General features: G+C 38.2%; 1 protein-coding gene across 1 annotated transcript in view; it reads right to left on the bottom strand.

Moving 5' to 3' along the window:
* Window positions 1–5,822: 5,822 nt before the first annotated feature.
* Window positions 5,823–14,722, bottom strand: part of CCDC88A (coiled-coil domain containing 88A) — a 79,114-nt gene continuing 70,214 nt past the window's right edge. The window contains 4 exon segments of the mRNA XM_009288461.2: window positions 5,823–5,872; window positions 6,433–6,532; window positions 10,871–11,360; window positions 13,024–13,289. Of these exon segments, the coding sequence (XP_009286736.1) occupies window positions 6,468–6,532; window positions 10,871–11,360; window positions 13,024–13,289 (821 nt within the window). The 3' untranslated portion in view covers window positions 5,823–5,872; window positions 6,433–6,467.

Below are 14,722 nucleotides of genomic sequence, written 5' to 3' on the forward strand. Positions count from 1 at the left end.
ACTCGTGAACCCCTGGAGGACGTGCATCTTCTCCGCTCCGCTGTACCTTAACCAGCACCTACAGGAACGGAAAGAACGGTACAACAAGTAGCTGTACCCGAGCCTCTCCCTTCAGGAGAAGGGGACTGCACGTACAAACGTCCATGCGTTAGGAGGTTGAGGGGAGGCTGATTTGGCTTTCAACAGATGAGAAAAGTCTCTACTATCACAAGAACAAGACCAGTACATTCTCAACATTAAATTTCTAATCTAATTCTTTCTCCTCCCTTCTCCTGCCCAAATGAATAAAACCCTCCTCAAACAGATCTTGTGTTGAAGAGAGAAGCAGCAGAACTCCATGAAGTCCAGTAAACATACTGTGGCAACGAGTACCCACACAAAACCCAAAGACGGGGGAGTGGCGAAAGGGCGAAAGTGAGGGACAAGATCTAAAGATGACGGGGAAAAAGGCTTTTGAACACAGCCTAACGAAAACATCAGTACAAACTATGCCTCAAGGCAAGCAGCAGTGTCAACACAAGTTGAGACAGAAGGGAAATAAAGAATACAGAAGCACGAAGAAAAAACACATAAAAGGACTTGCGATCTAGGATGACTATTTACGACTGCCTCACGCTAAAGGATGCGATACTAACGGCGATAAAGGGAAACACTTCAGAAGAAACGCAAGGCAAAAATCAGCCAATTTGACTCAGTTTCATTCTAGAGGGCCAAGACAGTTCTATGAGCCGAGAACACCATAAACGTTTATGGGTTGGACTGTTCCCCCCCCGCCCCCATAAGAAAGTGAATTCCTTAATTCTACAGAATGAACAGCTACCATTAACTGGGTAAGAAAAAGCATCTTCTAGGGCAAGGCAAGTTACTTCACAAACATCCTTACCACGGTTTCCTTCATCTCTGAAGGGTTTGGCACCTGTTCTCAGAGATGTGAACGTAACGACAGAGTCCTTCATGGGACAGCCGTTTACATTCTCCCCTCCACCTTTTCTGACACAAACCAACCCCATCTATCATGGCAGTCGTCTCAAATGGGAAAGAAGTGGCCTAAAAATGTAGAAGCTATAGGAAGAGTCCCTGGAAAGATGTCCAGATACATGTGATTTTATACTTGTTGTTCAAGAAAAGACTGAAAGGAACATCTGGTATTTGGGAATATTGGGTTAATTAATGAACTCTGGATTGACAAAGTCGTTACTAAATTAGCTAGCTATTAAGACACAGTCTTATGTGTCTTTAAAAGTAAAATTTATCTTACCCTCTGCCTGCCACGCGCTCTCCCTCCCCTTTAAGGTTTCTTCTTTGTGGTACCCCAAAATCCTTTATCACTTAAAAAAAAAATTTTGACTTCTCAAGGTTTTTAAATCCACAAAGCTTTAAATGTGAAAAATTGTTTTAAAGACGTGTGCACAATAGCAGTTTACTATGCTTCATGAATCTTAAAGTCTGTTCTACCTAAAATTTAACTACCTTTGTCCTCAGAAGGGATTCTGAGACTTCTCAGCAAACTTAACGACCAAGCAAAATCAAAGCTTCAAATACTACATTTGGCAAATCTATAATGATTTCTTTTTGTATTTACTTACGAAATTAGTGTCTTTTTTTTTTTTAAATAATATCAAAATAGTGTATGGTTAAAAGCTACACAGATCTACACAAATAAACAACACGAAACAAACTACACACTGTCCAGAAAAATTCTGCTACAGTTTTATCGGTTTCCTTCCGGAAGAAACACTCACTGAACACATCACCAGCTGAGCACAACGCCATTACTTAACACCAGTATCCTTCCGGTAACATCAGCTTCCAGGAGAAGTGTGTATAAATGTACACACAAAATAAGAATAAAAATTATTTGGTTTGGCATTTTAATAACATCATTAATAAATGTATACAATGGCAAACATTAAAAAAATCAGTATGTAAAGGAAATTACAGTTTTAAATAAGAGCTTTTAAAGTTTTGTTTCACACCTAGGTACATTCCTTTAAGGCAGTTTTATTAATATCAAAGCATTATTTACATATACATTATCATCTAACTCTAAAAATACATGAGCTCCTTTGTTGAGGCTGCATCATGTCTTGGGAGAAGTTTAGAAATAATACGTGTTGGGAACGTTACTAAATCCTCAGCAGACTATCAGAAAAGTAAATAAAAATGATACGGTGTATAGTACTACAACCTCTTTTGTAATCTTGAACTAGCAGTGACAGATTTGGCAACTCTCGCGGTAAAAAGCTGTGTACTCTCGTTGTATGCTGTCCAACAGCTGCTGTGTTCTTCCCCTGGGAGTTTGTGTTTCAGAAAATGTGAAGCGGCTCCCAAATTAAATTTTTTTTATTTTATTTTCATTTCAAGGGCACAGACTGGAAAGATTAAGAAAGGAGAAAGAAAATAATTTAAAGATCGTCAGAGCACGGAGAACCTCCTGACTGCTCTTCTGCTCTGAAACTTCTTTGCAAAAGAAAGTGCTGGGAGAAGTCGATTCTGATCTCTTAAATGCAAATGTGTCCCCGGTGCCGCTTTTGGCTCATTTAGCAAATACAACCCAAAATCCCACTCTGGCCTCTGTGCTGACACAGACGAAGTGGGTCGAAACCTGCTTACAGCGGCACAGACGGGCACTAGCCAGGACTCTGGCACACGAATCTGACCTGCGCTAGACTCTGACCTAGCAGGATGAACTCTGCCCCCTAACTCCTGCCGATTCTCTCGTACAAGGGAACTTCGCTTAGGTTTTTGGGTGGGGTGGGGTCATTTCTAATACACGTTATCAGTTAAATAGGGATTGTAAAGTTTGTGACTACACCCTGGCTGTGATTGCACAGATGCTTTAAGAAGGTGTAGTAATATGCAAAAAGGAACTGTAGAAGTTGTGACGGGTAGTCTTGGACAACTCGATGAACACAGAAAAGAGCTGAGCTAATAAATGAAACGTCAGGAGATGCCCGTGTGACGAAAACGACACAGCCGCCTGTGGTGAGGGCAGGTTACGTGCGCCCAGCAATGCTCCTCGCAGAGAAGCGTGTGCCAGGCAGTCATGGCAACACGCCACTCTTGCCTAATTCCCGGGGTCTCGGAGAATCTACCTGAACACAGGCAACTGCTCGGGTTCTGTGAATACAAACAGCATTTGGCACTATAGTTTGAATCTGTTAGTTCAAGACACGCACGTTCTTCTAAAAACAGTGACACTACTAAATGGTCAGGGTTTAATAGTTTGAAATGCATCAGTCCTCAGTTGTCAAAGAGAGCTAGGAGAATCTAGTCACAATCAGACCCTGAAATGAGCTTGAAAATAGCGTAATTTAGAATCAGAAGTATTTTCCTAATATTTACGGTATTTCAATTCTCTTTCGTAACAGCTATGCCTTTACTAAGGGCTACTGGCATTCCAAATTTTGTATCTTTGCCTGTGAAATTCTGTAAAGGCAGCTTTTCCTTCAGTCTCTATGGCTCTGCCTATATTGCAGTACAGGACCGGCACAGAAACCAGGCTTGACAACAGATTCTTACTGCTTACAGTACTTTCTCCCCCTAGAGCACGTCAGGGCTCCGTCTGTCTCACTTGGTATTGAGGGAGAAAATCAGCTATGCCCTGAGCTTTGCATGCGTACAGGAACACACAAGTGACCTGTATAGAGGTATACAGGCCCTGGCACACTGCACCTCTTCTAGCCACTGCCACCCATCCCACCCGCCCCTCTGGTGACATCTCGCAGCCGTCACTGCACGGCTTGGAGCGCCCCGAATCCTTCCATCAGTAACACCGTGGGGAATTATTCCACATGCAGCTGAGCTCAGGCTGCCTACAAAACCATCGTGGAGCTGGATTTCAGGAGTGCTCTGGGCTTCAGATCGCTCCTGGGATTGCTGATCTGTGTTGATACTCCGCAAAAATCACCATGCTCCCACTGAAATCAGTGAAAATCTTGACACTGAGAATAAGGGACCAGAAATGGATGCTAGTGTGAGTTGGTAATCAAAATAAACCAATGATTTTAATGAAATACCAGAAACGTCTTCAGAGGAAGAATGGAAATTCTGTATGGTGGAGAGCTGCAAAATTGGTCCTATTTTCACTTAAGAAAAAACCCCCCAAAAACGTTCATCAGATTCTCTGTGAAAACAATCCCAGGCTGATCCAAGTGTTCATACTGTAAACCCAAAATATTCTGTTTAGATCTAGATCTTTTAGCACATTTTATCATAGAAGTGTTTCAGCAGTTAGTCACTCTAAGGAAAAAAAACAGGGAAATTTCCCCTTCTAAAGCTTATTCAGCTTTCCTCTTTTTTCCCCTTTTTGACAAAATTTCAGCAAAATAAAAAAAAATGACTTGCCAGTATGCTTTTGAATCTGTTGAACTGCATTCTCTCTCCAGTGAGAAATGATTCTGCTCCAACTGTCCCTGACAGCTTGAGACTTCGTAAGTGATAAAACCTGTAAGCCTCAAGAAGCGAGCTGTTACTGAGTTGAAGCTGTAGCGGCTCCACCGCACAGCCTAAGCGGCGGTGCGATCGATTTACAGGTAGTCTGCAACCCTGGCTCCCCAAGCGTCTCATGCTTACCTTTACTTAGGCGAATGGAGATAGCTGCAGGTGAAAGTTACCTACGTGCCTGTCGGAAGACGGGACACTAGGAGGTTACACAGTTCACTTAACCCTTTAGAACAGGAATAGGAACGTGCTTACTGGTTTGGGATAAAATAGAATTACGATAACTCATTTTGGATCTGCTTATAAATTCACGTACGCTTCCTCTGAGCTCTCTGCGGATGCTTTCAAGACAACAAATGTATGCAACCACTGAATGTACCAATAACATTTGTTGACTTTAATATAAATCAGTAATGAACAAAATGTATCTTACTAATAAAAGATAACCTTAAGGGAAACTGATTGTAAAATGCATATGATATTATTTACATTTCTTTTTGCCATCAAGAAACCTCCTAAGCCACAATCAGCTCATGTCAAAAGACGAACAACAACAATAATAATAATAATTAAAAAAAAATCAGTTGATACACAAACATCATAAGACAGTCTTATCCTGGAAATGCCATTTGTTGAAAACAGCCTTATATTAAAATAAAAGTTATAGAAAAATCATACCTGACAATTTCCTGTCAGAAATATCTGAACATACATATGCAGAGTAACTTGGGAATGTGAAAAACACAAATGACGAACAATTTCTATATAATACGATTATCCCATGACTCCCACTTTTGTTAGTTATCGAACTTTTTCATGTATGTAAACAAATTTTTCTCTTGCAGTATGCAACAAAAATCAGCATAAACTTTTTTAAGAGCAATTTCATGCAGATTATGCTAACCAAGTAAGGCAGTGAAGTGCCAGTAAGCTGTGAGGTTTTTGTATCTGTATATACAGTCAATTTCAACAAAATACTACAGCATTTATTTTAGATTTACAGAAGGAAATATAAACGGCTAGTTATGGGTTTTTTTGGCTAATTATTAGCAGAAGCTTAAGCAAATCAGTGGCTAATTTCATAAACAGAAGATGAAAGAAGTGTTGGGTTTTTTTTTCCTGGAGTAATTCTTGAGACCTTAAAATTCTTGGTCCTTAGGGAGATGAGAACTGTCCTTTATTCAGTAGATCTTAACAGTGCAATGTGCAACAATTCCTAAGACCATCTACAAATTTTCGGCAGCAGACTCCAGTAGAGCTCCTTGATTCAAGGAAGGAAGGAAGGTAGGTAGGTTTTTATTTCTTGCCTGCTCTAGTCACGAAGAATGTAAAAAATTCCCTTAATTTTTATTAATGATTCCTACAGTCGCTGTCTTGTTACTTCAGATATAAAGGCTTCATACTGAGATACTGAAGGACACTTTTCTCTCTGTGTTCAGTTGAAAGGTAGAAAGAGAAAAGAACATAAAAGAAAAGCTTAAAGTGTGGAAGTATAAAATACAGAGTTAAGTCACTAACAGAACTAACAGCACTAATAGCATGCGTCACAGACGTTTTAATGAAGTCAAGAGAAGGACAGGATGCCAAAGACAAGCTTTATAAAAAGGCAGTTTCCTTGTAGTATAGAATACTTTATACATTTTGTTAAACTATTCTTTTAGATTTATCTGTCCCTTTCTAAGAACTGACTTCAATATTACTTCTTAATGCCATTTCTTTGAACTTTCTTCTTCAAGAAATTTGAAAAATAAAAAGAAATGTAATTTTTACAGGCAAAAGGCTAAACGGGATGAAGTTCTCTGCCTACACAGGCAAAATAACTGCTGTAAAACAACCTGTTTCTGGCTTAACTAATAAGCAAGATAGAAGCCAGTTAAGCAAGCAGTATTTACATCTGGTTAATGCAGTGTGCACTTGTTCTTATATGTAATGCTGTTAGTTTGTTGTAAATGAAATTAATCTCATTTACATTTTGGGCAGGAAACTCACCACTTGGCCCACATCTCATGTAGTGGGTAATAGAATTAGGAGCTTTGTTGCTCCCTAGACCTGCTTTTTGAATTTCTGCTTTCTGGGATAGCTTCCACATCTGCAGAGAAAAGCATTTCATGTTATTCATTGTGTTTATCAGGACATGAAAAAACCCCTCATGCATAAAATACATTCTACTTATTAGTAGAGCAAAAGGATATATAAACACTCTTTTTTTTTTTTTTTTTTTTTTTTTAAAGAGGAAAGGACAGAGGAGAGGGATAGAAGAAACTCGCTGGAAGTGCCTACTCAGCTACACTCAGTAAAATTCACCTTAGCATTTAGAATAACCAGGTATTATTTTCAAAGCCACAATCAGATATACTTAACTTTTAGATACGCTAACCCTAAATTTCTGCCTGTATGAAAAGGAAAAAAAAAAAAATCAGATGTAATCAAGGCTGACTGAACCAGGCAGAGAACTCAACTAATTTTTGCATTTTTACCTGCTACACATTGACAGAAATGTTCACATTCCATTCTGCAAAACAGAAAATTATCTTTGCATGCAACAGCTTGAACGTGCAAAATGCAGTATCTTAACTTACTATTCACTTAAAGCAAAGCATCAAGCAAACCTTTAACTGCAAGCAAATTATTGAGCCTGAACAACAAAACCTTTTTTGGCCAGCAGCCACATATTTAGTGTTTCTAATTACCATGCAAAGTCCTAACTTATCATTTTCAAAGGCAGCAGGGACCCAGGAATGAGCAAGTGCACCGTGTGTTTTAGAGTCAGCCATCTGAATGGCCGAGGAGCAGCAGCAATTGGGTCTGAAAGGAATTTCACAGATCCTTCCACCATTTGAGCACAGACCAAGAGAGACATCCATGATGCTATTGTTAAAGTGTAAAGACCAAAAAGTGGAGGAAAAATAATCCTTCTGTACATGAAAACATTTGTTTTCTTTCGCGTATAATAAACGTCGACAATTTATCTTTCAGAGACATTAAAAAACCCTCTAGCAGCATGCTTTCGCTGCTGCAGCTGAACTCAATGGAGCAAAAACAGGAGCACAAAAAGTTATTATCCTCAGAACTAAAACGCAATTCATCACAAATTTATAAAACAATGCAAAATAGCGGCTCGAGCTGGACAAGGTTAGTCTAGAACTCCTATAGAGGATCTGAGACACTAGTGTTCAAAGACACTAGCACTCAGTTGTTCTGAAGCCCTCTGTGTTTAAGAGAGAAGCTGTTTTAATGCTGCCCCCCCGCAATGGAGTAAGGTAAAACACAGGCTAAAAAGGCATTAAATATCAGGCACAAATATTCATGATCAGATTTGGTTTGTATATGAAAGCTTAGCACTGTGAAAAGAAATGAAACAATGCAACCTGAAGTGCCCCACGGGCAGTGGCTGGAAAAAAAAAGTATTTTGTTGCCTTGATAGCAAGCTTTAACCTCACTCTACAGGGGTAACCTTTAAAATTTCTCTTTAGAGCTTGGCCTTGCTCACGATTACAATCAGGGTTCTGTGGCCATGCTGGAGAGTTCGTAATAAACATATCCGGAGACAACACTGGTATTTTTTGTAGCTGTGACAGTCTAAGGACCTACGAAAGACAAGGCTGGCAAACAAGATAATCGCATGCCTGAAAGCTTATCCGATTTCTCGAACAACAGCAGCTGATCTAAATAGAAGATACTACCTCTAGCTACAAACCTTGTTCTGATCGTAACAAGCAGTCTTGCTGCAAGACAGGCTTGCAATCAGTTAAGAAAAATACAGATCCCGGCAGCACAGCATGAGTTTATAATAATCTTCTTAGCTCTGATAGTACTTTCCTCTACAATTCCTTAAATAACTTGCAAAATATATTATGCACACGTCACTTCAGATAACAGCACTGTTCATCTCAAAGCTACTTCAAACACATCTATAGATTAATAGAAATGAAGCCAAATGACATGACCCAAGATCAGAACACTGATCTCGCTGCATGAGAGTAAATGTGTGTGAAATTAAAGCTGTAGTTCAGATTTGGGTTTGGGGTTTTTGTTTTTAAATGGTGAGATAATTCTAGAGGGAATACAGCAATAACTAACAGCGCGCTGTGAACAACATTGAAAAGAATGAGAAATTTACTGGCCCAGTACTAATGGATGACTGCAGACGTGGTAAAGAATGGTTGCTTTACATTTTGAAACAAGAATTTTACTCTCCACAGAATGTCTTTGAAACATCCAATCTTCTGCCCTCGCTCCTTTTCCCCACCTTGAAATGTAGCTGGAGCTCTGGAAAGGGCTATCTCCGCATTTTAGTAACAATTCTCCTGTACGAAATGGAGACCTTACAGGTTAACATACGGGACGTCTGCTGCTTTTCCTTGAGGAACTGTGTATTTGCAGCACTTTCTACCCCTCCCTAGTTAAACACTAAGGAATTGAAGTTCAACGCACACAGCGGTACCGTGACTGCCACAAAACTGCTGGCAAAATAAATTCAATTGTAAAGATCAGAATATGACATTCGTTATTTTCAATATCTAAGTTAAGTTTTAAGTATTTTTCTCCTCTAGATATATTTTCATTTGGGTTGTTTATAGCTTATGTAACTTTGGCCTACAATAACTGTCAGTAACTATTTTCTCTTGCAAAACAGTGCTAATGTCCAAAGCCTCATGTAAGTATAGTTTAAGTACGATACAATTTTAAACTCTGTTTATATTTACCATTGAGAAGTTCCAAGCAATTGCAGAGACAGTGGCATATTAAGTAATTACTTTTCAACATTTCTCTTTAGCTGGTCATCTGGGATTTAATGAGTTATTCACTTAAGCATTCCTATACTCCTATAATTTTGCAAGCAAACTTTTTTTTTTATTTAACTGTGTTAATTTAACAGTTTTTCTGTTATTTTGTTACACATCTTGTTTTCTACTACATTAGCGTTACTTCTATTAAGAAGAAAAAATGAATTTCCACCATAATCAATTCAGGTTTTTATTACTGTACATCACAAGGAGTCTCATATAACTCTGTTATTTGACTCCTAATAAAACCATACACTTCACCACATTTGTACACCAGACGTGGAAAGACAAAGCATACAAAAGGGAAAAGGTGGAAAGGGTCATTTTTTCATTACAAGTGCTGCGCATCATGTGACTATTTATCACCACTTCATAAGAATTGTCAGTTACGTTTAGTATTGTGAATGGTCTTTGTATTTATTAATGTTCAAATATTTTAATAAGTATGAACAATAATTCATATTTATTGTGCAAGCTAGAGGCACTGAATTATTGGGCTATAACTTGTTCCTTGTGCAAAGTGCACTTATGCCAGGACATGGCATAAATGAAAAGGGTAAGACTCTGAAATCTCACTAAATGCTTCTTTTCATTAGTATCTCATTTTTGAAAGAAGGGGGGAAAAAGTCTTTTTACTCCAAATACATAATCAATGTGTTACTGATACATCTGAAAGCATGAGCACGACTGAAAAGTACTGTCTTTGTACCAGAAAGGATGTGGTTCACTGTGCCATTTTTGGCAAGGCAGCATGCGATTGGTTTAACATGCATTCAGTAAGGTACAGGAAAAAACCAAAATATTTGTAATGCGTGACAAATAAAAATATAGCTTGTATTATAAAGACTTTTAAAGGCATGCAAAATATATACAGTGCAATTAATGTTTCATGCAAACTTTGGTGAGGTTACAATTTTACATTCAAACATGCTAGAGTACACAACTGAGCCCTATGCCATTGCTCTTCGAAAACAACCACCCACAGATCTAACAAATTATTTTTTCATTGTAGTGAAATTTTCTCTAAATCCAGTGGACACTGAGAAGAACACCTATATGTCATATTAGACTATATATATATATTTTTTTAATAATACAACTTCCTTATTATACACAACCATACTCATACCACACAGTTTTATTATCCTCAGAAACCAGTAGTGGAGATTCAGCCTCACTCATGTTTACACAGGTGGTAGGAACAAACTCACTAGTTAGAACTGACCGTGGGTCACTATGATCAGATTTCTGATTAGCAGAAGGCTGTTCTTGATTTTTGGGTACTGATCTAAACGCTGACAGATTTGCCTGATTAGTTGTTTTTGATGTAGATCTTTGAGGCAGTCCACTTATATTACTAACTAGTTCAGTGTTAAGGGATAAAAATGGCTGAGCCACAGTAAATGATCCTGTGCTATCATTACCAGATACACTGACTTTATCATTAAACACGCTTGTGCTTAGCAAAGTTCTCTCACGAAAATTTGACCTTTCCATCCTTGAAGTCTTAGGCACATCAGAGTTACATCCTAAATTACGTGGTTTAACTGTATTAGCTGCCTTGCTTTGTGGAACACAATCTACTCTGTAAGCCACACAGTGAAAAAAATTAGAGGATAACTGGTGTGCTGAGTACTCACTAGAGGTTGATGGAACGCTTCTGTCAGCGGCGGATGGTGCTGGATCAACTGATACAGGCTGCCTACTGTCCTTAGACAAAAAATCATGAATGCTTGTCCTTCGAGTAGTTCCTTCTGCCGTAGAAATCACGCTGCTTGCACGAGGTAAGGTAGCATAAGGATTGCAATCTCGTGATTGTCGCTGTGCTACAGATACTTGTATCTTGTCTTTAACTGATTTGGCCTTCCCTTGAGTGCCTGATGTAAATTTTATTGGAGAGCTAGTAAAGTAGGTATCTTCCGTTTTACGAAGGCTGGGCCTTACAAGTTGTTCTGGTTTAATGGATCGTCCATCTGAGAAATCAACTGTATTTTTCACACTTAATGATCTCACAATACCGCAACCGGCAGACGGCTGTTTTCTTAGCTTTTCCTTTCCTGTCAGCTCCGCAGACTCAGATAAGCTTTTCATGACTTCATCTAAAAGATTCTCTTCACTTGTAGATTTCATCTGTCAAAAAAAGGACACATCTTATAAATTTATAAATTGTGATTTTGACATTTCGTAAGCAATCTTTGTGGACATAAATGAAGAAAGTCTAAATTTTTTTTTTTTTTTTTTAATTTCTCAGACCTAAAAGTGGTATTAAACATTCATGGTACATACTCCTGAGTTTTCTGTACAGCTTACAAGCAAGTACTTTGAAAGTGTCAGACAGATCACAACTATCTGAAATTAGTTCCATAATACTGATTGACTCAACTAACCAGATGATCAAAACTTGACGTTCATCTTCTCACTTACTTGCCCTCTGCCGTCACTCATCAATACTTCCTGAGCAATTTCATATGAACTATTATTTTAACTTATACTGATCATTAAAAGCTTAAATTCTCTATACACCCAAATAATAAAGACAAAAATCTCAGGAAGTCATACAAAGCACGTAACCTTTAGGCACCCTTGGTGCCTAAATTTGGACCGGACAGCTCCCAATTTTTTCTTTTTGGAGAAAAGACTTCAGAGCCAGAAAAAAATGTTTAGGTGAATACTATTCACAGACTCAGTGGAAGAAGACTTCAGTCTTTTTCAAAACGGTAAGAGAGACAATTTGGAAAGAATTAAGCTAAGAGCATTAAGGAAAGGCTCTGGCAGAAGGTTGGAAAGAGACCTCTTGAATACCCTTCCAACCTGAATGATTCTGTGATGCTATGAAAGGGATTCTGTGATTCGTGGACAGCAGTGGACTAGACCTGAGGACTCAGGCAGTTTCTTTTATTTCTATTGCCAGAAGAGTATTGTCTAATGCTTAAAAAACAAAAATCCTTGTCAGAGAGACCAGAGGCGAGAGGTCATTTTAAGTATCTAACAAAAAGTCCAGAAACTTAGTCCAGACTCAAGTCACAGACTACCCCAATCAATTCAGCTGTGAATGTGTATCTTTCAATTTCAATTGCGTTGTTAAAAATAGATGGAGTCTGATCCTTACTCTTGATAGGCCCCAGTCACAGTAACTGGCTTGCTTTATCGTAGAGCACTTCTAGGTTTCGGACAGATCTACTCAAGAACTAGTGATGAAGAAATCAGAATACTAGCAGAGACACGGTGACCTTGGGCTTCTAACAAACTGCCACTGATTTAGAGAAACATTCTCTTTGTTTTATTCCTCTCAGATTTCAATGAGCTCCAAGGTCAGGTTTTTCCCCAGTAGAGTTAAAAAGATGAAACTGAAGCAGACAAGAGTCTCTCCTCAGGGAATGAAGTAAAGCATCTTCCTTCCTGTTGATGTAAGACAGATCTGACAACAGTTCTTACTGAAGACAAGTGCTGAACTGGAAGAAGAAGAAAAGTAAACCTACTTTGAGTTTATGGCCTTCCATTGGAACTCTGATGAGTGTACCACGCATCAGTACGCTGGACAATTTTGTGCAGCAGAGATCGACTTTCTTACCTAATTCAGTAACCTGGAAAGGGTCAAGCTGCGAAATTCCAAATGATTTTGTGTGTAACACAGCACGTACAGTTTATCAGGACACAGTCCACACTGCTTCTTAATGCAGACGTAACCAGTATCTCCACAAAGTTTTAAAGCAATTCTACTCACTGTAAGTCTTCTGTTAATTCTGTGCCTATATATGGGATAATACATAGTTAGAATACTTTTTAAACTAACCTCGCTTGAGGTACTCTTGTTGCTTTCTTCTAAAAACTGTTGCAGGGTAACAACTTCACTTCCAGGAGAACCGGTTTTGATCTGTTTTCCACGACTATCCAGTGTTTCAGGCGTTCTTTGCTGGAGCACAGGACTAGACCTTGTATGACCTTTCAAATACTGAATAGGACTGCTGCTGCTGCTCGACCAAGCCTCATGTTCATGTAGCAGGCTAAATTCTCCACTGCTGTGACTTTGCGGCCTGCTTTGATTGTTAACTGCACCTGCTTTGGAGGTAAATGGTACTAAGTATTCCATAAGAAAAATGTCTGAAAGCTGTTAAACAGTATAACCTTACTCAAATCTGGAACATTATCAGATTCAGTTAACAATAATTGTATTTAAAATACTAAACAATCCAGTTATCCTTTTTTACTTAAACCAAATACATTATTAATACGATTGCACTCCCCTGACTTACCTCTTACAGCTCTTTAAACATGACATGATAGCTTTTGAACAAAAAACTACCTTTCACTTATAATCTGGGCCTCCATCTACATACTACTATATTCCAAGAGGCTAAAGATAGGCCTCCACTCTTGTTCAGCATCACTGTGAGGCACACACTCTAATACGCTATTAATGAGTTTTACATTAAATGAAATACAAAGGACGGAATGGAAGGAAAATATTTTCTTCAACATAGTTCTTCAGCAAGAACTATTTAGGAATGCTCCTTCTCCAACAGTTTCTGCCATTACTTCTAGTTTATTACAGCTGTGACCTGAAGGAAGCGTATGGCATTAAATGCAAAATAAATTCCACACCACCAATTCTTTTTATTTTTCAGTAATTGTGAATTGCTTAAAAACTACTGATGAATAACCAAGTATTTCCTACTTCATGTTACTCCTAAGAAAAGAACTTGAGTTTGAAGAAAGATAAATTATTTACAGCAGAAATTTCTAATACTGTATAGAAACTGGGGCAAGGACTACCTCAACGAATCTTTTACAGAAGGAAGTAATCAAACAGACAGAAAATAAACTAATAAAAATCTCAAGCTAGCATTCATCTCTAAATTTCCAAACAAAGAGAATACTGTTTAATAAATGCAAGCCATGAATATTAAATGAAGTCTTGAGTTGGCAGCGTTCTGGTTTAGTATGTACAACCATCTCCAGCTAGAATGGCCACTGTAAGCAAAAATATATCAAGGCTCGTAATACATGAAATTTAGAGAATATTGCTAAATCCAGTAACTTTATTAATCTTTTAAATACAAAAGTTTACAGGATGGTATTACATATGCCATTTTGTCCCGTTTGTGTTGTACACTACACAGCTTTACAGCAGCAGTGCACGCGTGGTAGGATGCTCGGAGAAAAAAAAAATGGAGCAACTGCTCTACTTAAAAATAAGTGATTTTAAAGTAATCTGGGGGGAATTCTTGCTTTGTAACATCATTACTTGGGTCAGGTTTGGTTTAAAATAGTTTGTAACTTATATACTAATATCACCCTTTTAATACTTTTAAAAAAATAAGTTCTACTAATACTTGTATCCTTTCCTAATTTGGGGAATGAAGGCTATAAAATGCTTAAAGAAAAACATGCTGTGGTGTGTTGTGGGAATTTTTTTGGTTGTTCTTTTTTTAACCTATATAGATGATCTTACAGAGAAAATAATGGAAACGAAGCATGTGTGTAAATTCACC

Source organism: Aptenodytes forsteri, unplaced genomic scaffold, assembly GCF_000699145.1.
Source record: "Aptenodytes forsteri isolate BGI_AS27 unplaced genomic scaffold, ASM69914v1 Scaffold185, whole genome shotgun sequence".
Classification (NCBI taxonomy): domain Eukaryota; kingdom Metazoa; phylum Chordata; class Aves; order Sphenisciformes; family Spheniscidae; genus Aptenodytes; species Aptenodytes forsteri.